Raw genomic sequence first — 21,544 nt, 5'->3', positions numbered from 1 at the left:
ACAATCAAAATCAACCAAGTTGCTTCGTCGTTCAAACGCTGACCAGATAGCCATTCTTTTGGAAACGCTGGGACATTTATATATTGCAGTCTGAAAACAGGAGCACCGAGTGAACGGTCGCTGATATCTGTACCCCAGTCTGCAAAACTTCTACTAGCAATTCTAAAACCTTACCAGGATGCACATCATCGCAAGCTCAAGGCAACATAAACCTTGACAAGAAGGTTGTTTCTTTTCTCTACCTGCAATGCAAAGAGTTTCTGTCAGAACGGATCAAAGCTCTGGCGAGACAAATCCAGTGTCTCTTGAACTCCAATTGATTCTTTTTTGGCATAGTTAAGTTCATTGCTACTAATAATCTCTCTCGCTGTACAATCTAACCTGTTATTCTTATAAATCCATTCCAGAAAAAATAGTTGGAGCCTTCCGGAGTAGCTGCTACTCTACAATCTTGGGTTGAATAGTGGCTCACATGAGGTTACAAGAGTGATACTATAGCGATGGGAAGTAATTGAGGTGGGGTGGAATCTACATTGGTTCAAATTTCCACCCAAACACGCTTATAAGGAAGAAACTATAAGAAATAGTCTAGAATTATTCAATAATATCCCTATTGCCAAGTATCAATCAAGTTGAGAAACTTTGAAGTCTTTTCTCGAAGTTGATTGCTTGATTGTCAGCGTCACTTTCGGATGTAAAATCGTGTACATGGCGTCGTGGCGTGTTGGCATTCTTTCTAGCACACGTAGCTTCGCTAGGATTGAGATTTGGGCTATTCCCCCAAATCTCTGGGGTTTTTCTTTTCTTTTCTTTTTCTCCTGAGAATCGATCGTGTCCAGTTGAGCGTGCTGTATGATCTTTGCCTTGGGCTACGTCGAAAGTTTCCAAACTTTCTTGGGTCCCTCGTGATTTAAGACTTCCATGAGTTTGTACGTTATATCAGTGTAGGGCGCTGAGCTCGCTCCAATCCATGGCGCACAAGCGACCGGCTTTCGTGCTGCTGGGCGCGTCCATGGTGGAGTACTCGTTCCGCCCAGGAGGATGGGGCGCGGTGCTCGCGGATCTCTACTCGCGAAAGGTTGGATGTGCTCTTAGAATCCCCACTTCCCGAGTAACCGGAAATCTATCAAATGGTGCCAGGCTGATATTTTGCTGCGTGGATACAGAGGCTGGAATACCCGCCGAACAAGAGCAGCTCTCCCACACTTCTTACCAAAGGTGCTTGCAAAGAAACGCTCAAGTTCTTCTTCTTTGTTGCTCATCTTGTTTTCTCGTTGCTACTTTGCAGGATTCTCCAGAGTCCCAGCAGCCGGCTCTGGTTGTGATCTTCCTGGGAACAAACGATGCCGCATTTCCACTTCCCAGTGGCAAAGGCCAGTTTGTCCCTATTCCCGAATACAAGGAAAACTTGCGCTATATGTGTGAGTATTGCCAGGTTACTATCGATCGACCCCTCTCCATGAGCTCGTAACTCGTACTAAAAGATTTCTCGTTTTAGTCACTCTCGGATTCCACTCGAGTGCTGCTGATAACTCCCCCTCCTATCAATGACGAAGCTCGACGAGCCCTTTCCTGGTCAGTTTTTTTTTTTTTTTTGGCATCACTCGATAGTTTCTTGGGATTGTTTCTCCAGGAAGAGATTTGGTCCCCTAGCACTGAATTGGCTTGATCGTACCGACGAGCGAGCTCAAGCTTATGCTCAAGCTTGTCTATCCGTTGCCGAGGAGATGAAAGTTGGCGTTGTTGATTTACATAACGCGATCAAGCGTGTGGAGAACTGGGAGACGGAGTGCCTCAGGTTACAGACTGATCTTATTTGCTAGAAAACTTCGTGATGCTTCTATGTTTCTTGGCAGTGACGGAATGCATATCTCGCCAAAGGGTTGCGAGATCCTCGTCGAGCTGCTGCTCGAGGCTCTAAAAAAGGTGTCACTTCATTGGGAGGACGTGCCAAACGACTTGTACTGCGAGCCACATATGTTCGACATGATTCATCCATTCCTGGAGAGCCAGGAGTACAAGCAGAACCTTGAAAAGAATTAAGTTCATTCACATTCATGTTTACTCCAAGCATTACATTTTCCTGGTACGATTCGTTGTAAATCAAACACAGCCTTGGCAAATAGCTTTCTTCTCCTTGCGTGCTGAAAACTCAGATTGTTTGCATCAAGTCGAGCATTGCATGAGAATGACAGAAGCTTACCATGTCTTTCGGTCTGTAAAAACCTTTCATTTGTGCTCCAAATCACCAATTGTTGTCCTTGACGAGGGCAGAGGATGCAATTTGCAAGCCGTATGCCAAAGGCGACATATAATAATCGAGAGCAGTATTGGGTGTGACCTCATTAATTATTGGAGTGCGGCCGTGAATATGGTTTTCATTCCATATATGTTTTAATAAATTTTGTTATATGTTTTTTCATGTAACTCTCATATAAAGAAAAAATTTATTTATGTAACTTCTACTTCTAACTATAGTTAACATATAATTAGCTCAAGAATTATTCTAAAAATGGTAGGCAAAGCTCAAGAAAAATATTAAATATTAATAAAGAGTTATATTTGTGTATGGTGTAACCAACCAAAAATAATGATTCTAAAAAAAATCTATAAGGATTTAAATATAAAGAGAAAGTCCTATGAATAATAGTGCACCTTTTTCTTAATCAGTTAAAGGTTTTAAAGGTTTTAGGATAATTGAGATTAAGTGTCCTTAGGTTTAAATAGTATTAGACTAAATAACCTTTTAAAGCATGATGGACTATAAGTAATAGAATAACTCAAAAGATGATTTATAAGAGTTTACATATAAAGGGAGACAATCCATAAAAGTTAAAATATAAAGGGAAATTATAAATAATCAAAGACAATAATTCAAGAGATAATCTATAAGAGTTCAAATATAAAAGGAAAGGGCTCATGAATAAGAGTGCACTCTCTTTCTAAATCATGTGTGATTGAGCATCATTAAGTTTAAATAATATTGGGTTGAGTGACTTTTTGGAAAGTTCAAATTCATAAGCTTATATATGGTTTTTAAGGATATTTAATCTAAAACACTTTAAAGTTTTAAAGGTTTATATAAACATGTAAGCTAACACCTTTAAGCTAGTTCTTGATTCACCCTTCTCCTAGATTTTGTGACCACAGAAGGCACTGTAGATAAGAATGCTAGAGAATCCAAAGCTAAAGTGAACATAGATTGAATAATTAAAAATGACTTGATAGTGCTTAAGGATCAATTTGATTTCCTCTAGGAGATCAAATGATCAATACTCTTAATCTAAATATGGGTAGTAGAATTTATTTAGATACCTTACATGACTCATTAGAAGCATGCTCTACCTAGATGGGTGGGTGTACTGTACCTAAATTTAGAGCTAAACTTCAAATTTGTTACATTACAAAAATAAAGGTTTTGTATGTACTCAATATCTTTTACAAGCATTAACTCCCTGTATTCAACTCCTACATACAAACCAGTGTCAAATAGTGTCTGGCACAATTTCAACATATTGATGACCTAATATGAGGAAGAAGGTACCACTGACTAGAGTAGCATGGAGTTTAGACTTAGACCTAAATCAGATGTAAAACAAGAAATGACACAGCCTAGCAGGAGTTAAATTAATATTTTGGGTGGTCAACCATGCAATTTAAACACTATCCTTATTATATATTTAGAACCCCCCACAACCCCCTCCCCCTTTGAGGTATGCATGCTTTGGGCTTTCACCCTTAGTACCAAGAGTTAATTTCTAGGACAAGCTTGAAACTTACTAAATATGGAATGACATTAGATCATGAATTGGGATGCAATAACAACATTGTAAGGTTTAAGACACTCTCCACATTCTATAGATATGTCTTTTGGGTGAATCTAGACACTTACCATAAATAGCATATAAAATTGGAATGAGACTAACACAAGAGGCATGAAAGTGAGGGTGTGTGGTAATGGTTAATTGCTATCTATTTTGTATATACATTTTATAGGGGTACAAAATTATGTTGGTGTTTCACCATATAAACTCCTATATAATCAAAAGCAATAATAACATATTTATTCCTCCTTAATCAAATGATGTTTTAGCATTCTTATCTGGAGCAAATTCTCGATCCAGGTGGATAACATTGTTAGGTGGGGAGTTTGGCTAGGGCGACACATCTGTTAAAAGATAACATAGGTTCAAATAATGGTCCCACATTTATGGTTGATACATTTTATGTTTTAACATCTCAATTGGGGATATCCCACACTTTCACAAGTGTTTATCATCCACAGATAGATGGTTTGGTGGAACAGCTTATTTGAAATTTCAAATGGATGATTAAGAAGTATGTGAACTTTCAACGTTTAGATTGGGATGACTATTTGCTATTTCTTTGGTATGCATATGTTAAAAGGGTATAAAATTTTGTTGGTGCTTCACTATAGAAACTTCTATATAGTCATAAGCAATAATGATATACTCATTGCCAATAATTAACTGTGGAAAAGGCTTTATCATATTAAATGCCACCAACTCAAAGAAATAGGATATTACAATTGAGCATGAAAGGGAGTATTACGAATTTGGTATAGCCTTCTTTATTTTGTAAGGATAGATCATGATGATTATTTATGGCTGGTGGTGCTTTTGATTTTTATTGCACACTTTCTCCATGCCTACCATGATTTTTTTTATTCTAGACGGGCATATAAGACATTATCGTGTGACCAAGAAGCTATCCATGTATTTCTATTAGCTAGAGATGCAACATGATATTATCCAATATGTGCATAACTACATTTGATTTTCAAGGTGATATTGAGAATATAAATGTAAAATGGCAAGTCATTAACAAGTGATGTAAGACTTTCAAACTTATCATGAAGTTGTGGGAGTCACAGTTTAATCTTTTGAGCTTTATGAACCTCATCAAAAGAAGGTAAATTTTGCTCTACACCTTATGGACACTAAACATAAACTATAGCAACTATAGGTAACACAAAAATTTTATCCAAAAAATCTATAAATATTGGAATAATAGGCTCATTAAAAACATGAGAAGAGAGCAAAGAAGAAAGAGGAGATCAAAAAAGGGCGTTAGTATCAGCTATAAAATTCCTTGGGTGATGAACAATATCAAAATTATATATTTGAATCAATATGACCAACAAAGTTCTTTTGTTTCAATAACAAAGTAACTGTAATATTATCACTTTTTACTAATGTCTAAGAACTATATAGATATGCATGAAGTTTCTCAAAACCCTAAATTATTGCTAAACACTCCTTCTTTATTATGAACCTCTACTAGTTGTAATGTGTAGCTGATATATACAATGGGATGGTGCTGATTAGGCACACTTAGGCTCTTTTATATCAATACATCTCCAAGACAATATTAGAAGCATCCATGCGCAAAGTGAAAGGTCGGATGTAGTCAGAATATACTAAAATTGGAGGAATCATCAATAGTTCTTTAAAGCTTGTGAATCCCTGCTTACAATCCATAGACCAAATAAAAGAAGATATTGACAACTTCAATAATGTTCACAACAGTGTAGTATGATCAAAAAATAATCAATAAAACAGCTAACATATTGCATATTAGGTAAAAAGTGTTGCATATCATTCATACACTTCAGAGTAGGGAACTTGAGAACAACCACAAGATTTTTAAGATTAACTTGCAAACCTTCATAAAAAATATAGTATCTAAGATAAGTTGTTTTCTTAGACCCAAACATGCACCTTCTTCAACTTTAAACCAACTTCTTATAACTAATCTAACACTTTACAAACATTATGGACGTGCTCCCCCTATAGCCCCTTAAAATGGATTAATACATCATCGATGAAGTCAATAGTCACCTTTAATATATCGCAAAGAACCTCGTCCATCATCTACTAGAAAGTCACTAAAGTATTATTCAAACAAAATAACATTACCAAGAACTTATATAAACTAAATAGTGTACAAAAAACAATATTAAAAATATCCTCCTCAACCATTAACATTTGTCAGTACCTAGAAACAAGATCTAGCTTGGTGAACCAGCAACTTCTCCCTATATAATCTAGGAGATTAGTAATGTGAGGAAGAGGGTACATATATGAGATAATCATTTCATTTAAAGGATGATAATTAATACAAAATTAAATACTCCCATCAGGCTTTATCATAAGATGAGGTTCACACACACAAAGACTCCACAACTTTAGAATAATACCCTTTTTCTAATTTGCATTGATATTTGCACTTAAAATTTTAATCTCCTTTGGTGACCAATGACAAATATGAACCTTAATTAGATGAGCATCCCCAATTGGAATGAAATGATGTATTGCAATTTTGGCCATAGACAACAAATCACATTCAACGAAATTGGCATACTCCTTCATGAATTGGTCAACTGTTACAACATAAAGACCGTTGAAGGGATTTGAAAAAGGAATAAAAGAACAAGACAAAAATATAAAAGGAAGTAATGGTAAATAAAAAGTAATGGAAGTATAAATAAAAATAAAGGGATAAAGTGGAACAAAAATGAAAGGAAAGGAAAAAAAAATTTAATTTTTTTTTAAAAAGTATGAAACAAAGGGGAGAAGCTTTAAAGTCATACTTGGTATAATTGTGCCATAATCAATCTATCTCAAGGATAAGGTCAAAATTTTAATTCGGCACCACCCATAATGACCGAAACTCAAGCTTGAAATCACTTACACACATAACTAAATTTGTTTTATTTCATGCACTTGTATGTTACTATAAGGAATGAAAACTAGCTCTATTATATGACACAAATGTAAACAACAACATGTGGTAATAGGCTAAGCAATAGAAGATAAACTCAAGCTTGTATTAACTAACATAAAGAAAATAATATGAAACCTTTTATTATAAAAATGAAATTGTAAAGTAAATATTGGATGAATTGGTGTTAAGTGAACATTTTAATGATACTCCTAAAAGAAAGATAAAAGGGTCACCAAGTTATTTATGCAAAAACCCTCCACTACTTGCACAATTCTTTGTTTCTTGAAAACATCTTAGTATTAAGACCTTCCACTACCATAGCATCAACAGGACTTTGTTGATGCCAAGATCTCCACTTAAAAAATGAAAGACTTTAATCTAGAAAACACCAATAATGCTAATAAATGTGACCAACTTCATAAGATGTGTTATAATGTTGTGCTAAGCAGAGAGCATTATTAAGGGTGGCTAGAGCAACTATATATACAAGTTTTACAATATTTTGACAAAGTGCTAATCACAACATTTCAACTTGATCCACTTCAACATATTTAGCTCCACATAAAGTAAGAAGCTCTAGAAACAAACACCAAATTGCATTATTAACTCAACTAGCCCTTAACAAATACAATACAATTATTGTAAGGCATCATCACAATCATTTGTATATCCAAATATGCATATTTGAAGAGTCTAGGAGAATGCTTCAATTCACACAAATGGTTACACTCTCATTGTCCCTTGGAGATAATAGAAAACTTATGTAAACATCAAGCATCATCCCAATAATGATATTTGGTAAGTGATTAAACCAATGCTTAAGATTCTCATAAAATAACTTTGGCCAGACGTGAGGATTGATAACAAGAGTAAGAGGAGATGTATCACATGCCATGAATATTACCATCAACTGAGTTTAATTGTTTAACTGCAACCACATAACATTGAACAATTGCCCTAACTAATACTTCATAGTCAAATAAGGAAGAAGCTATTGCTTTGCTATGAAGATGAACAGAAAGGAAAAAATAAAAGAGAAGAAAATAAAAAACTTATAAAGAAAGTGAAATATAGATAATGAAAAGCACCAAAATCCTAAATCCAAACACCCCTCAAGGACAATTAAAATTACCCTTCATTTCCACTAATGTGAATGTATAGAATATAGAAATGGAATTAAAAAATATGTATATCAATCAGCCCAAAAACTTTAACTTATATACATGAGTGAGTGGTCTAGATTGAAACCAATGTGACAGGTATTAAAATTCCATTATATTAATATTAATATACAGCTGTTAATATTAGTATACAGACCATACAATTGGACCTCACAAATGCAGTTTTTGGTTTGCTTAAGATGATACTGAATATATCTAGAATATGCTTGGATATTCTAGAATATTCTATCATCTAACAGTTCTTATTCATTTAGATTAATCTTATATTTATAATTTATAAACTTTCTTAAACATTTTCTAGTATATTCTATTTTATTCTACCATCAGATTAATCTTGTATTTATAAATTACAAACATGCTTATAATTATAAACTTTTATTTGATCAATTGGATTAATAAGTAGGAATAACACTATTATTAAGCAAACCAAGCATTGTTACATGCAATGCATAGAAAATTTATTATCTATATATTATTATTTAAAATAAAATATCACTAATAATATAAATTAAAAATAAATCTATAATCATATTCTGGATTTTCCAGCTAATGTTTTTTCTTATATCTCTAGAAAATTGTATATTTCAAGTTTTCCATCAACATTATTCACACAACAATCTAGCAGTACTAATACATATTTCACGGTAGTATTTTAATTCCTAAACCCTCCATAACAATCAATATGGTTAGTAGTGTTTTCGTTAATACAAGATCCCAGGCCTGGGAGGTTTACCACAAGAGTTGAGCCTTGAGCAAAACCATTCTTCTGAGTTGCAGCCAACATTTTAATGCTGTCGTCATGATAAGGATTCACAAGACAAGATATAGTCACCACAATTTACTAATGCATTTGCTATTGCGGAAAAGTCCCAAGGAGTGATTAAACAAGTAATCCCTCATGGTTTATCTGTAGCAATGACTGCTCATAAATAACCACCTCTGCTTTGGGAGAACATATTAGTTAATGGAATTTTCTATCTAGACACTTTGTCTCTTGCTATAACATAGATAGATGGGTGAATGACGGCTGGACCAATTTCCATTTCAAAATCCTATACTTCTCAGTTGGGTTTTAATGTATGTAATAATAATAAAATGACCAAATCACGAACTGGGGAACAATCGAATATTCTAAGGAAGAAATTAAATTATTGTTATTTTCTTAAGAACCCTAAAAATCGGGTCTTTTCTCTTTTTGCATCAGAAGGGAGAGTACTCCTTGCTGCGAATCTTTCCAGTTCTTGGGAGGGATATGCTCATGTTTAGCATCTTTCCTGTTCCACTCTAATTACACAGGAAATAGTTCAAAGCACAACTGCTTGATGATGGAGAAATCAGTCAATGTGTATGCACTAAATAAGAAGAAGAGTTTCTTCAGCAGCACGAAGATAACTCGGTTCTCAACCATATATCAGATCCATAGCCAAAGTTGACAGCACAAACACTTCATCGACAGGGAAACTGAAGGCTTTAAACTTTGGAGGAAGCAAACATACATCTCGCGAGACTATCGCCAAAAATTGCTCCTGCGCATTGCTCCAAGAATTGCGGCAGTGTGCTCGTGGAGTGAATCGGAGGATTGTGGTCCGGGGTCGGATACGCGGGAGGGACTTCGGTCAGAGACATTGGCTCAACACCCATGAACTGGTGAAAGGTGGACCCATTGAGGAAGAGATCGTTGGAGGACGTGATGGTTGCGGTGGTGTCGAACTCGGGACCATGCAGACTGAACCATGGCGTGACTTCGCTCCTCCGGCCAGCTACAAATACATTGTTGTCGCTTAAGATCTTGGCGTTCACTCTTCCACCTATCGCGTAGTAGCCCCAGTTGGTGTATAGATTGTTGACGACGTGACAGTAACCCCATCTAGCAGTGAATTACGTATGTAAGTTGAGGAAAATGTGTCGTGAACATACCTGCAGTGTGGCATTCTTTGCGTTGAATCTTTGAACCAATTTCTGTAGACCGTGACTTTCATGATCTTGTCCTCAGTATCAGCATCAGATGCCCCGAGGAGCATGTTAAAGTTTGGATTTGTGAGAAGCGAGTTGGAGATTGTCACGTCTGTGGATCCTTGGAGCACCGAGACGAGGCCGAGCCTGGCGTCCCAGGAGGATACATGGTCGACCCAGATCTTCTTGGAGCCGGCGTAGATGTGGATCGTATCACTCTCGCCCACCGAGCTAATCTGGAGGTTGTGTAAGATGACATTGCTCACGCCACCGAGCACCAAGTTTCTTCCGGTGATTGTTACGTTGAAGCCCCGCCCGTCGATGGTTGTCATGCTTCGAATCCAGAGCATCTCCTGGAGGAAGATGGTCATGTTCCCGGCAAAAGTTATCCACACGCCATTTCCATCGGAGTTCCCGAGAGAGACCCCATATCTCAGAGTTCCTGGCACCGGTATTTTGGGATCATCGTCTTGTGGATTCGTGACAACGTAGGCCAGGCCATTTGCTCCTCCCACAACTCCAGCTGCAAATCCAAGAGCACAAACTGGAAGGTTTTTACCTTGCCCGCAGGGAGAAAACTGGCAAACGGTTCCGTCAACTTCGCATGGAGCTTCGGTGGATCCAACTACGAAAAAGATCAATTGATTAGTTCATCGCTCCAAACAAATAGAACAATATAATACCATCGTTGACTCCAACAGGAGGATTATAGATGCCTTTGAGCTTGTCTTTGTCTACCAATGAATTGAGAAGATTTGTGGCAGCATCCACATGAGTCAACGCTTGTCCCGTGAGATACAAGAGCGCTTGACTCAAATGTGCCTGACAGCGAACGGACTTGGTAAAAAAGGTACAAAGCAAAGTTCTTACGTGACTAGCTTCCAGCGCGGTGTTGCACTCTCCAAGGATTTTCTTTGCGATCGAGAGCTGCTGGATTGCCCCGGCATAATCATCCTGGAGGAGGAATGTCTCGACTCTGGCCAGAATCCCCAGCACGTTGCTCATCTGCGCCTTGCAATCCTCATCCGAGAAGACCGCCGGCGCGGCCTTCTGCAAGTTTTGCTGGGCCTTCTCCAAGTTGATGACAATGTCACGCTCCATAAGCTCCCGCTGCGCGTCACTGAGACCTGAGAACTCCCGCGTTGCATGGCACAAACGCAGCGCCAACAAGATCAACAGCAGAAAAACCAGCTGCTGGAACAATCCCATCTTTTCTAAACAATTTCTCGAGCTCAGGTTTCTTCCAGGCGCCTTTTGTACGACCCATGAAAGAGTTACGTACCGAGAAACGAGAGAGTTCTTGGCACATTGGGAGACGGAGCGACTCAGTCAATACTTACGTTTAGGCCAGAGTTTGAGAATTAGGTCGGAGAAATTAGGTCACCGGCCATGGCCCGTGACACGAGTCGAGCTTGCCGTCGCGGCAGGCTGGCAAGAAACAGAACACCCATCATCGCACCGTACGGACAGCACTTTCGCGCGCTTTGTCAAAGTTAAAAGGAGCCCGGGAAAAAAAAAAAGCTGGCACCGGATCGAATCGGAATATCTTGGCCGTGCACACACCCCAAGCCACTTACATTTTCTTTCGAGCACGCCACGCCCTTGTTTGATTCGATCAACAAACTTTTAGGGCGTGGATTATCGCGGAGGTGGCGGGAGTCGAACCCTCGATGTTTGCTAATCGAAGGTCCTGCGAAGGAGCGGATCCTGGCCAGCTTGCATTGGCATACATGTACGTACCCGATACCATCTCCGAGACTGTATTGTACAGCTGTAATGGTATGTGGTGGTGTGTATGCGCCAAAAAACAGGTATATATTGTGGGGGGGGGGAGCTCAAATTCGAAGCACAACACGAACGTCTCTCTTCGTCTTCTTCGTCTCTCTTTCCCAATATCCTTGAAAGCTCTTGGGCGATGGCCAAGTATCAAATGCTGCTCCTCGCTATCTTCATCGCGACGCTCGTTTGCCTCGAGGTGGTTCCTTCGTTGTTCTTACTTTTGCGATTTCCCGACCAAGCTTGTAACTCTGTGTCTTCGTTTGATTCTAGATTGCTGCTGCTGGTGCTACCGAGCAACTGGAGCAAACCGAGGTTGGATGCTCTCTCATCTCCATTCCATCTCTCGTCGCGAGGCTTGAAAGTTTTCTGTGTGACTTGTCTTGCAGAAGCAAGGTGCTTTGGTCGGCTCCAAGAACAGGTCTCCATATCTAAGTGAGAAGACGTTGAACTCCTCCTCTTCTTCTCATTGTGTCCAGAGTTTTGATGTATCCAACCCCCTCTGTTCTTATAGATTGCGCGGCTGCCTGCGACTACCGCTGCTCCAAGGCGGGCCTTCACAAGCGCTGCCTCAAGTACTGTAACATCTGCTGCGGGAAATGCCAATGCGTGCCACCGGGAACTGCTGGGAACCGAGAGGTCTGCGCCTGCTACAACGAGATGAAGAACTCGAGAGGCGGACACAAGTGCCCGTGAGCCCGTCACTGCTCTGCTCGTGCCTCTCTGGCCCCTGGCTTCTCGTAAAGTCTCTTCTCCGAGTGCTTCTTGCTAGTATAGTTTCTGGTGCTGCTTGTTGAAACAATAATGCTTGGCTTCTGTACACATTTGTAAGTTGATCTAAAGACCACGCCTTGCTCAATCAATGTCGACAGTTCTCTCCAATCATGTATCTGACGCAAGCAGCCGAGTTAGAGAAGCGAAGCTTCACTTCAATGCATAAATGCCTCACCCACGTAGTGTATTTGCGAAGCTCTTCTGGGCTGCTCTCTCTCTCTCTCTCTCTGGCAGTCGTGACTCTTACTGAGCTGCTGCAACGAAAAACTTTTAGAAAAGCAAAAGCTTGGAGCACTAAATTTACCTGGTCGCAAGCTTGCCAGATTGTCAATCACATTCCGTTGCGTCATGCTGGTCATCAAATCTCAAGCGATCGCAGTCTGTTCAAACAAAGCCAGCCGCTACCAACCAGTTGACAAATCTCAAGCGATCGCAGTCTGTTCAAACAAAGCCAGCCGCTACCAACCAGTTGACAGCCGAGCTTGATTTTTAACTCTTTAAGACAAGACCCCTGTCTCTTCTACTCTCAACTTCAAGAAAACAAAGCGAAGTTATAAAAAGAAATCACAAACCTCTTCAATCGAAGACGGTCGCCATTTGTCCCGATGTCTATGCGTGCCCTGTCCTGAAAAAACAATCTTCCAGAATAGAGCCACTTTAGGACAGAGCCAGCCAGTGCACACAATGCGAAAGAGAATGACCAAAGTTAGCAGTGAATGGAAAGCGAGGAACCAAAAACGATAAAGAGGAAGATGAGATCAAATGTATAAAGTCGAGCGATCGAGACTTACAAACCAGGCAGCTCTCACTTGATGTACTGAGACAGCCACCTGAAGCCTTCGCCATAACCCATCTTCCGGACGATGCTACACATGAAGACCTCGATGGGGCGGACGTTACTGCTGAGGTCCGCCTTGCCTTTGCCAGTGGTGTGGCTTAGACCCAAGAACCAGCGGAGCTCCTCCTCGGACGCTGCGTAAGGAATGTCGATCTTGTTTCCCAGGACCAGGAACGGGACCTGGGAGAGAGAATCGTCCGCGAGGAGAGCGTCCAGCTCCTTCTTTGCCTCGGGAAATCTCTCCTTGTCAGCGTCGTCCACTAAGTAGACGATGCCATCAACCTTGTATAGCCAAAAAAAAAAAAAGAGAAACAATTAGTGCTATAGTTTTCACCCAAGAACACAGAAGATTTCCCACAAACCTTGGCGTAGTAGTCCTTCCAGACGCGACGAGCGATCTGGTGACCTCCCAAATCAAACGCTTTGAACTTGATCTTGCCGATGCTCAGCTCCTCCGAGGTCGGGTACTGCGTCGGCTGGTGCTGGACGAGTCTCTGCGCAGGCGCAATCCCCAGATCCATGACCTAGAGGAGGAAATTCCAAGAAATTCGCTTACCTCGTCCTTGAGCATGTGTAGCAGCGTCGTCTTGCCGGCGTTGTCGAGCCCTAGGAACAAGATCTTGCCCTCCTTCTGCCACAGCCCTAGGCTCGCTAAGACGCCATAGAACCAATCCACTAGAAACATCCTCCTTTCCTCCTTTCCTCCTGACTTAGAACCCTAAATATTTGGCAAGTTATTTAGGGACCTTTTCCTTTTCTTGCAAGGACTTTTTCTACAAATCGCCTATACTTTGTTTTCTCCAATGAATCGGTCTATAATACAAAGCACCCAAGAATCCTGAAAGGATGGATCCAACCACGCAAAGAATGGGAGAAGAAGAAAAAAACGAGAGAGACCAAGAACAGTACCTCTAGATCTCCTCTTTTTCTCCGTCTCCCTTGCTCTCACGTCGATCGTGTCGTCTCGTTTCGTCACAATCAGCGGACTAGTCCGTGAGCCTCCAAGAGCCTCAGCAACTGGTGCCGCGACAACGGTTTCGTGAAGAAATCGTTCACCCCGGCCGCAAGAAACTGGTTGCGATCGCTGTCGAGAGCATTTCCCGTGAGCCCGACGATCGTTGTCTTGACACCCATCGCGCGTATCTCTCGCGTAGCCTGGAGCAACAGCACACCACCCAAACAGCGTGAGATTCCATCGCGTTGACATTGCAGTCGAGAGCTCGTACCTCGTGCCCGTCCATCACAGGCATCTCCTTGTCAATCAGTATCATGTCGTACTGCGCACCGCTGCGGCACATATCCACCGCCTGGAGCCCGTCCTCCGCGGCATCGCTCTCGATGTTGAAGCTGGCGAGGAGCTTTTTCAGTATCCGCCTGTTCACCTGGTTGTCCTCCACGATCAAAACCTTTGGAGTCGGCCGTGGTGGCTGCTGGGAGCTCGACAAACCACCGCTCGCCGCCACGACGCCGGTTTCCACGCGGCTCTCCTCCGGAAGGTCGAATGGATTCACCAGCACTTCCTCGGCTGCCTTTCCCTCGATTGAAACCGTGCCGGCAACTTCGAACGGGATTGTGAAGGAGAAAACACTGCCTCTGCCCGTGTCCGAGAACACGCCAATCTTTCCTCCTGCGAGTTCCACAATCCTGCAAAGTTTACTGAGTATACGCAAAACAATGAAGGGAAAGAAACCGTAGTACCTCTTTGCGAAGGACAGGCCAAGGCCCGTACCACCTTGGGATTGCGTGGATCCGGTATGAACTTGTATATACGGCTCGAATAACCTCACTTGATCTTCTTTGCTGATCCCGATACCTGTGTCCTCTACTGAAACCGTCACGCTTGCAACGCACCGTTTCTTGCTTAGTTCCGAGAGTTCTTGCTTGGCATGAGAAGCGGGGGAGTCAGCGGGTACATCCCCAGAGCCGTCCTGTTTTGTTCTGTTCCAGACAACGTGAAGCTTCACTCTACCACCGCGGGGAGTGAACTTTGTAGCATTCGACAGATAGTTGGCCAACACCTAAGCAGTGCAGTGAAGTGAGCCACGCGAGCATCAACTGGCAACGAAATTCTCACCTGTCTAATCCTGTGCTTGTCACCAACAAGGTCGTGCGTGGAAAGGAACTCCTTTGTACAGTCATCCACGCAAAGAGAAAACTCGAGGCCCTTTGATTCTAACGTGTCTTTGAAAGCCCATATCAACGAGCTGACAAGCTCTGCCAGATTAAACGGCTGTTTTTCAAGCTGCAATTTGCCGGACTCTATCTTCCCTGCAAAAAACCGACAAGTGAGCACTGCTCAGGTAAATAGAAAACATACCCATGTCAAGAACATCGTTGAGGATCCGGATCATAGACGAGGACGATGAATCCATCATATTTAGAACCTCTTGCTGCTCTTCTGACACGTTGGTTGCCAAAAGGTGGCCAATTCCCAGGACTACAGCGTTAAATGGAACTGCATGCACACATTTTCAATGAGTCGAAGCAGCAAAACTCTGAGGGAGCGTACCTCGAATTTCATGAAAGATGTAGCTGATGAACTGCCTCATCTTCGCAATCCTCTCCGAGCTATCCTTTTTCACATTTCTCAGCTCCGCCTGTACCTCGCGCGTGTTAAGCCGCGAACATGACAGAGCCTTCTTGAGAGAGCAAGCCAAAGCAAAGAGTTCTTTCTCTGACCGCCATCCATGGTAGCTCACCAGCACGCTCGACAGGAAGACGAACGGAGACAAAACCCAGGGAGCACTAGAGATGAACTCCAAATCTCTCGAGGAGTAAACAGCGAAAGAAAGAATGACCAAAAGGATCAAACCGGCCAAAGCGCACGCAACGCGCAGAGCCATGACGGGAGCGCTCAGAAGCAAAAGAGGAAGACTGCTCACAAGAAACACAGGCAGAGGATCCACAAGCTTGCAACGAGCTGAATCCTCTCTCACAGCGCACATCACCTTGGGCACGTACCACGCAGCGCAGGCCAAGAGAATGACGAGAGGAAAGAGTGCCTGACACACAATCCTGCTTCCATCGTAATCGCAGCAGAGAAAGTAGAGCAGCAGCAGCGAGAGAAGAACGCAAAGGAGCCACGAAAGGGCCCGTGCCATCGAGAAGTTGGCACTGTCCTTGAGAGTCTCCAGCACAAGAGCCAGGAAGAACAGCACTGCCAGGGATCCACAGACGCTAAGAACCTGCCATTTTTGCCTCCTCCAGCTAAAATCCTTCAAATTGTCGCAGAGATAGCTGCCCCCAAAGCTTCTCTTGAGCTGCGGTGGCAGCAGTGGATGGCGCAGCCAATCCTCATCTGATGAATCCCCTGAGCGAGGGCTCCGATTTCTGGCACCACTCTCCGCCTTGCTAGATTTCTTCCTCAGAAATGCTCCAAGCTCCGGCTTCTTCCGTGAACCTGTGCCGTCATCATCCATGTCGTCCTTGCACATTCCTAAATCCCTCCAAAGCTATGGCGCTATGGATAATCCGGTCGGCTAGGACTAAGAATGGAGATTACCTCCATGGATTCCTCTCCTCTCTCTGGTGAGGACGATCGCCAAGGCCCTGCAAGACGAAACCCTGGAGCGCGGCCTGCCACACAGCCGCTTCTCATCTTCAATCCCCCTCAAAACCCTGGTGCCGCGCTAGAATTCGCTCAAGATTGGGGATTCTTGCGGGGGAGCAGCAGCAATCTCTCCCTCTTTCTTGCCTCGACTCGATAAGCATCAGCGTTTGGAGCATAAACCCTAACACCGCATTTATACGATGCTGCTGTGAATATTCCCCCGTAGTTTTTCTTGGAAAAACGGTAAGATTTGCGCTAACAAATCCGGATCCTTAGAGTTATTACCGCGCAGCTTAACTTAACTTACTATAAAAAAATCTCTCGCACACGAGATTTTCACGTGTGTAAGTTACAGTGGAGTTTGATTGATTCCATCGGCATCTAGCAATTCATTTCAAACACGAAACCTCGCAGCATTTTTCTCTTAGGGGTCAAACGAATATTATCCTCCCTTTGTTAGGTGGTGAGGTGACAACGAAAATGCGCGCGCGCACCTTTTACCCGAGATATTTTGTTAGTTTAACCGGTCTAGGACGGGTGGCAAGTAATTTTGTACCCTCCGCCAAAGTCAGCCCAAGTGTGTGTGGTGGCTTGTTAGTTTGGCGCCACATTAGTTCCAAAATTTCAAGTGTTTTTGGGGGTTTTCGCGAGATTCGTCCGCCAACTTGGAGAGATCGGTGCCACTGGATTTCGATTCTAGGGCTCCTGGGGATGAGGGAAGCGTTTGTTTGTTTTTCGCGGTGGCAAACTTCTTTTCGCCTGGTCATTGGTCCACCTATACCTTGTAACATTTATAAAGGAGCGATTGGATTAGGGTCAATGGTCGCATCCAGCCGTCCATTTCGCGAGAGAATTCGCAGCCAAGGAAACTCCAGAGCCACAAGCAACACAGATATTATAGAAAACGAGAGTCCGTCCAATCCAATCCAATCTTTTGGGTCGTTGGACCATTTTTTGGGTCTTCGTTGTTCATCACAAAAATGGGGATGGACTGGGGAGGAGAGGAGGATTGTCGATTCCATTGAGATAATGTTTTTGAGAAATTCTTTTTTCCAAGCTCACGGACGATCGATAGGACGGAGCCTTCTTCTTCGGCTTGCTGGATGCTGGATCGTGTCGAAAGAGAAAGGAGAGGAAAGAGGGAGAAATCGATCGATCAATCCCAGAAGGGAAAGCTTGCGTCTTCTCTCCCGGGAGAGAGATCTAGCTGAGAAGGGCACAAAACGATGAGAGAGATGAAAAGGAGAGAACAAACCACGAGAATGGAGGCGTTCGTTCAGTAATTGCTGGGGCAGTCCCGTGAGATGTGTCCCTGTGCGCCACAGGTGAAGCATCCGCGACCTCCTCCACCGCTGCCGCCGCCAGCGCCGCCGCCGCGGCGCCCAGATGGAGGACCCCTGCCGCCGCCGCCGCCGCCGCCGCCCCCGCCCCCTTCCTGCTGGTACTTGCAATCCCGCGAGACGTGCCCAGCTTCATTGCAATTGTAGCAGACGATGGGATTATCTCCTCCACCAGCGCGGCCACGACCTCTCGAGTATCCTCCTCCGCCTCCGCCGCCATAGCCGCCGCCACCACCATAGCCAGCAGCGCGGCCTCCGCCACGAGGACCGCCGCGTGGAGGTCCGCCGCCGCCAACACCGCCGCGGCCTCCTCCTCCTCCTCCTCCGCGAGATCCAAAGCTGGATGGAGCTCCCTGGACGTGGCTGCCGTCAGGGCCCGTGACATCCGCCGCTCGCATGCGCTGATCCTCGCCTTGCTCTACGCTGAACTCCACGATCTCACCCTCGCGCAGCGACCGGAAGCCCTCGGCGAAGATCGCCGATTGGTGGACGAAGAGCTCCTCGCTTCCATCGTCGGGCGTGATGAAGCCGAATCCCTTGGTGACATTGAACCACTTGACCTTGCCTGTGCGCTTGGCATCCGCTGGAGACGCCATAGCTCGCACTCGAAAGAAGAAGAGAACAAAGAAGAGGCCTTTCTTGGAGCGACGCAAGATTGGAGCAAGAAGCAGAAGGATCCCCACAAGAATGCAGCGATCACAATGCCAGGCGCTACTTCTCAGGCGCGCGCTCGTGACGAAATCCGTGCGCTAAAACTTCCCGCAAAGCTCACGATAAACCCTAAAATAGCGAAGAACAGGGGACGGCCATTTTAAAGTTGGGAGCGCGACGGACTGTTCCCGCCGGCGGCGTTGTTTAGTTACAAGGGGATGGCGACAGGTGGCAAGCTGGCAGCCGTAGAAAAGCACCACGCCACACTCTACCACGCTCTATTATTGGTTCGATTCCCAACACCCAAACAGAAAGGTACGAATATTCATTTTCGGTGTCAAGATTCGTTTAAATTAATTTTGTATGAAAGTAAATTCAAGAGTTGAACTAGTGGTCTAACGTAATTTCTTATCACTAAATATGTAATAAATTAATAAAGAAAATATTTATTAAAAAATGTATTTTTAAAATTACTTCTAAATATATGAATGAGTTTTGTGTAAAACTAAGTGTATAGTTTAATATTAAAAAATAAAATAATTTCAGAATGTTCTTCTCCTCACTTGAAAAAAATACTAAAATTCGTTAATTTTTTCTTTAAATTTGAAATCATATAAAAAATATTTAATTATTTTTATAAAAGTTTACTATTTATCCAAAAAATAAGCAAACACATATTATGACTTAAAATAAAATATTAATGGTTTTAAGAGTTTTGAATTAAAAAAGTAATATTCAAAAAATATAAATAATTTATATAATATAGTGTGTATAGCTTATTATCCTTTAAATAAAGTTAAAACAAATTATATATATTTTATATAAGATAAAAATAATGGTATTAAATGTACAATAGTGGTCCAAATATAAGTTTTATTTATTTATAAATAATATTAAATTCTTATTGTTTAGTTGGCTATCACATATTTACTATCTCTATATTTATTAAAGTGTATATTCACTACTACTAGCTATGGTAAAATTATTACAAAATAGATAACAAATATAATTCTCAGAAGTTTATAAAAAAATGCATATTACCAAAACTATAGATTTATGTACATTTACAGATTCAGTTTAAAAAATTATTATACATTAAAATTTAAAATTGTACACTTTATCTTTTATGAGAAAAATCTAAAAATAATTTTGTGATAGAATTTATAACTTTAAATATATTTTTCTGAATATTTTAGCAAAACTATTATTTATATCACTAAGTCAATCAAGTTTTCTAAAAAATCATCAAATATAATTTCTTAAATAATATAAAGAAATATATATATATATATATATATATATATATATATATATATATATATATATATATATATATATATATATATATATATATATATAAATAATATTTTTATACATATAGAAAAATTCACAAAAGAATTTTATTCAAAAATAAACTTAAAATTTCAAAATGTATTATAAGTGCATGGAATATGGAAATGGAATACAGAAATGTGTATATCAATTAGCCCAAAAACCCTAGATTATATGGTCCAAATTGAAACCAACTCGACAATTATTAAAATCCCATTATGCTAATATTAATATATAGCATTGTAGCTGTACACTTGGATCTCATATCATCCCCTCCTCTTGGAATGATGGAAGACTGTCAACATTCTCTCGTTAATGAGCCAAAATCTAAAGAAACATTAAGAGGAGGCATCGGTGTGATGTTAGTTGTTCTTGATCCTTTTGTACAAAGTGTTTCAATTGTTATATGTGCATAATTTCTGGAGGATCAGCTTATTAGATGTTATGTTGACTTTCATAAATTTGTGGTTCAACTTGTTGCAACACCCAATACAATCCTTTTCACTAAGCAAAGAGCCTTTTAGACAAACTACATACTGTAAAATTGGGAAAATGGATTCACATGAAGTCATCCACTTTGTATATTATAGGTGGACGATGATGGGAGTTGTAGCGTCATTATTATCTTAATTGTACGTGGCTAAGATGTTCAACAAAATTTGCTAGGACAAGTGGAAAAATATTTGTCAAATATTGATTTTTGACCTAATATTAGTAGCTTGTGGCAATCACAAAGCCAACTCTATTGGTAGTATTGGATTATGACCATAAAGAAGTTTATATGGTGAAGCACCAATAGAACTCTACACCCTTATGATATATGCATACTGAAAAGATGGCAAATAACATTCTAATTCGAATGCAAAAAGTTTATATACTTCGTAATCATCCCTTTCAAAGTCCGAATAAATCATTCCACAAAACTATCTAATTGTGGATGGTAAACAAGTATAAGTTTGAGGTTTCTCCCCCTTATCTCATAATTTCTTATATTTTTTCCATTCCTCTTACTTTTGTTCCTTTCTGTCACTCTGTTTTTATCACTTTTGTCACTTTATTACTTCCTCTTATATTTCCATGTTGTTCCTCTATTCCCTTTTTTTATCCTTCAGATGGTTTTTATGTTGCAATAATTGACTGGCTCATGAAGGAGTGTGTCAATCTCTTTGAATTTGACTTGTTGTCTAGGGCTAAGATTGCAAAATGTCATATTATTCCAATTGGGGATACTCATCCAATTAAAATTTTTATTCGTCTTTTGTCACCAAAAGAGATCAAGATTTTTCTTGCAAACGTTAAGAAGATGTTGAAAACGAGTGCTATTCAAAACTCATGGAGTCCTTGAGCATGTCAACCTAATCTTTTGATAAAGCTTGATGAGAAATATTCATTTTTGTATCAA

At 41.2% G+C, this 21,544-nt stretch overlaps 6 protein-coding genes and 1 long non-coding RNA gene across 8 annotated transcripts; 2 read left to right on the top strand and 5 right to left on the bottom strand.

The window, feature by feature from the left end:
• Nucleotides 1-806: 806 nt before the first annotated feature.
• Nucleotides 807-2,136, top strand: LOC9634227 (GDSL esterase/lipase CPRD49). The gene is made up of 6 exons (XM_024687026.1): nucleotides 807-1,078; nucleotides 1,141-1,218; nucleotides 1,289-1,435; nucleotides 1,499-1,575; nucleotides 1,634-1,798; nucleotides 1,857-2,136. The coding sequence occupies exons 1-6, from the start codon at nucleotides 971-973 to the stop codon at nucleotides 2,041-2,043; spliced, it is 762 nt and encodes a 253-aa protein (XP_024542794.1). The 5' UTR covers nucleotides 807-970; the 3' UTR covers nucleotides 2,044-2,136.
• Nucleotides 2,137-9,398: 7,262 nt separating this feature from the next.
• Nucleotides 9,399-11,090, bottom strand: LOC9634848 (putative pectate lyase 21). The gene is made up of 3 exons (XM_002981838.2): nucleotides 10,598-11,090; nucleotides 9,846-10,506; nucleotides 9,399-9,795 (listed from the first exon to the last, which is right to left on the bottom strand). Exons 1-3 carry the CDS (start codon nucleotides 11,088-11,090, stop codon nucleotides 9,399-9,401), a joined length of 1,551 nt encoding a protein of 516 aa, XP_002981884.2.
• Nucleotides 11,091-11,693: 603 nt separating this feature from the next.
• Nucleotides 11,694-12,516, top strand: LOC9634226 (peamaclein). The gene is made up of 4 exons (XM_024686906.1): nucleotides 11,694-11,856; nucleotides 11,931-11,972; nucleotides 12,047-12,092; nucleotides 12,172-12,516. Exons 1-4 carry the CDS (start codon nucleotides 11,797-11,799, stop codon nucleotides 12,351-12,353), a joined length of 330 nt encoding a protein of 109 aa, XP_024542674.1. The 5' UTR covers nucleotides 11,694-11,796; the 3' UTR covers nucleotides 12,354-12,516.
• Nucleotides 12,432-12,837, bottom strand: LOC112350554. 2 transcript variants are annotated; one of them, XR_002993801.1, is made up of 3 exons: nucleotides 12,736-12,837; nucleotides 12,607-12,685; nucleotides 12,432-12,547 (listed from the first exon to the last, which is right to left on the bottom strand). It is a non-coding gene; the product is annotated as an uncharacterized LOC112350554 (long non-coding RNA). The 2 variants fall into 2 exon arrangements; XR_002993802.1 differs by having other exon boundaries at nucleotides 12,607-12,682.
• A 330-nt stretch (nucleotides 12,838-13,167) lies between these two features.
• Nucleotides 13,168-14,035, bottom strand: LOC9634225 (GTP-binding protein SAR1A). Its single transcript, XM_002981837.2, has 3 exons — nucleotides 13,826-14,035; nucleotides 13,632-13,763; nucleotides 13,168-13,551 (listed from the first exon to the last, which is right to left on the bottom strand). Exons 1-3 carry the CDS (start codon nucleotides 13,952-13,954, stop codon nucleotides 13,237-13,239), a joined length of 576 nt encoding a protein of 191 aa, XP_002981883.1. The 5' UTR covers nucleotides 13,955-14,035; the 3' UTR covers nucleotides 13,168-13,236.
• Nucleotides 14,036-14,037: 2 nt separating this feature from the next.
• Nucleotides 14,038-16,977, bottom strand: LOC9634224 (two-component system protein A). The gene is made up of 6 exons (XM_002981836.2): nucleotides 15,779-16,977; nucleotides 15,587-15,724; nucleotides 15,344-15,537; nucleotides 14,968-15,287; nucleotides 14,496-14,913; nucleotides 14,038-14,424 (listed from the first exon to the last, which is right to left on the bottom strand). Exons 1-6 carry the CDS (start codon nucleotides 16,701-16,703, stop codon nucleotides 14,248-14,250), a joined length of 2,172 nt encoding a protein of 723 aa, XP_002981882.2. The 5' UTR covers nucleotides 16,704-16,977; the 3' UTR covers nucleotides 14,038-14,247.
• Nucleotides 16,978-17,714: 737 nt separating this feature from the next.
• Nucleotides 17,715-18,975, bottom strand: LOC9634847 (cold shock protein 2). The gene has a single exon (XM_024687013.1). The coding sequence runs from the start codon at nucleotides 18,753-18,755 to the stop codon at nucleotides 18,096-18,098; it is 660 nt and encodes a 219-aa protein (XP_024542781.1). The 5' UTR covers nucleotides 18,756-18,975; the 3' UTR covers nucleotides 17,715-18,095.
• Nucleotides 18,976-21,544: the final 2,569 nt, after the last annotated feature.

This window comes from Selaginella moellendorffii, unplaced genomic scaffold (assembly GCF_000143415.4).
Source record: "Selaginella moellendorffii unplaced genomic scaffold, v1.0 SELMOscaffold_51, whole genome shotgun sequence".
NCBI lineage: Eukaryota > Viridiplantae > Streptophyta > Lycopodiopsida > Selaginellales > Selaginellaceae > Selaginella > Selaginella moellendorffii.
This window is presented reverse-complemented; position numbering and strand designations above follow the sequence as displayed.

What these genes read in the sequence shown, in the direction of transcription:
- LOC9634227 (XM_024687026.1), top strand. Translation starts at nt 971, where the DNA reads ATGGCGCACAAGCGACCGGCTTTCGTGCTGCTGGGCGCGTCCATGGTG. An exon ending in GCTCGACGAGCCCTTTCCTG is followed by an intron (nt 1,576 to 1,633) that starts GTCAGTTTTTTT and finishes TTGTTTCTCCAG; the next exon opens with GAAGAGATTTGGTCCCCTAG. An exon ending in TGGGAGACGGAGTGCCTCAG is followed by an intron (nt 1,799 to 1,856) that starts GTTACAGACTGA and finishes GTTTCTTGGCAG; the next exon opens with TGACGGAATGCATATCTCGC.
- LOC9634848 (XM_002981838.2), bottom strand. Translation starts at nt 11,090, where the DNA reads ATGGGATTGTTCCAGCAGCTGGTTTTTCTGCTGTTGATCTTGTTGGCG. An exon ending in AGACAAAGACAAGCTCAAAG is followed by an intron (nt 10,507 to 10,597) that starts GCATCTATAATC and finishes TCTTTTTCGTAG; the next exon opens with TTGGATCCACCGAAGCTCCA. An exon ending in CAAAGAATGCCACACTGCAG is followed by an intron (nt 9,796 to 9,845) that starts GTATGTTCACGA and finishes ATTCACTGCTAG; the next exon opens with ATGGGGTTACTGTCACGTCG.
- LOC9634226 (XM_024686906.1), top strand. Translation starts at nt 11,797, where the DNA reads ATGGCCAAGTATCAAATGCTGCTCCTCGCTATCTTCATCGCGACGCTC. An exon ending in CGACGCTCGTTTGCCTCGAG is followed by an intron (nt 11,857 to 11,930) that starts GTGGTTCCTTCG and finishes GTTTGATTCTAG; the next exon opens with ATTGCTGCTGCTGGTGCTAC. An exon ending in GAACAGGTCTCCATATCTAA is followed by an intron (nt 12,093 to 12,171) that starts GTGAGAAGACGT and finishes CTGTTCTTATAG; the next exon opens with ATTGCGCGGCTGCCTGCGAC.
- LOC9634225 (XM_002981837.2), bottom strand. Translation starts at nt 13,954, where the DNA reads ATGTTTCTAGTGGATTGGTTCTATGGCGTCTTAGCGAGCCTAGGGCTG. An exon ending in TACACATGCTCAAGGACGAG is followed by an intron (nt 13,764 to 13,825) that starts GTAAGCGAATTT and finishes GCGCCTGCGCAG; the next exon opens with AGACTCGTCCAGCACCAGCC. An exon ending in GGAAGGACTACTACGCCAAG is followed by an intron (nt 13,552 to 13,631) that starts GTTTGTGGGAAA and finishes TGGCTATACAAG; the next exon opens with GTTGATGGCATCGTCTACTT.
- LOC9634224 (XM_002981836.2), bottom strand. Translation starts at nt 16,703, where the DNA reads ATGTGCAAGGACGACATGGATGATGACGGCACAGGTTCACGGAAGAAG. An exon ending in CATCTTTCATGAAATTCGAG is followed by an intron (nt 15,725 to 15,778) that starts GTACGCTCCCTC and finishes GTGTGCATGCAG; the next exon opens with TTCCATTTAACGCTGTAGTC. An exon ending in CTGTGATGGACGGGCACGAG is followed by an intron (nt 14,425 to 14,495) that starts GTACGAGCTCTC and finishes CTGTTGCTCCAG; the next exon opens with GCTACGCGAGAGATACGCGC.
- LOC9634847 (XM_024687013.1), bottom strand. Translation starts at nt 18,755, where the DNA reads ATGGCGTCTCCAGCGGATGCCAAGCGCACAGGCAAGGTCAAGTGGTTC.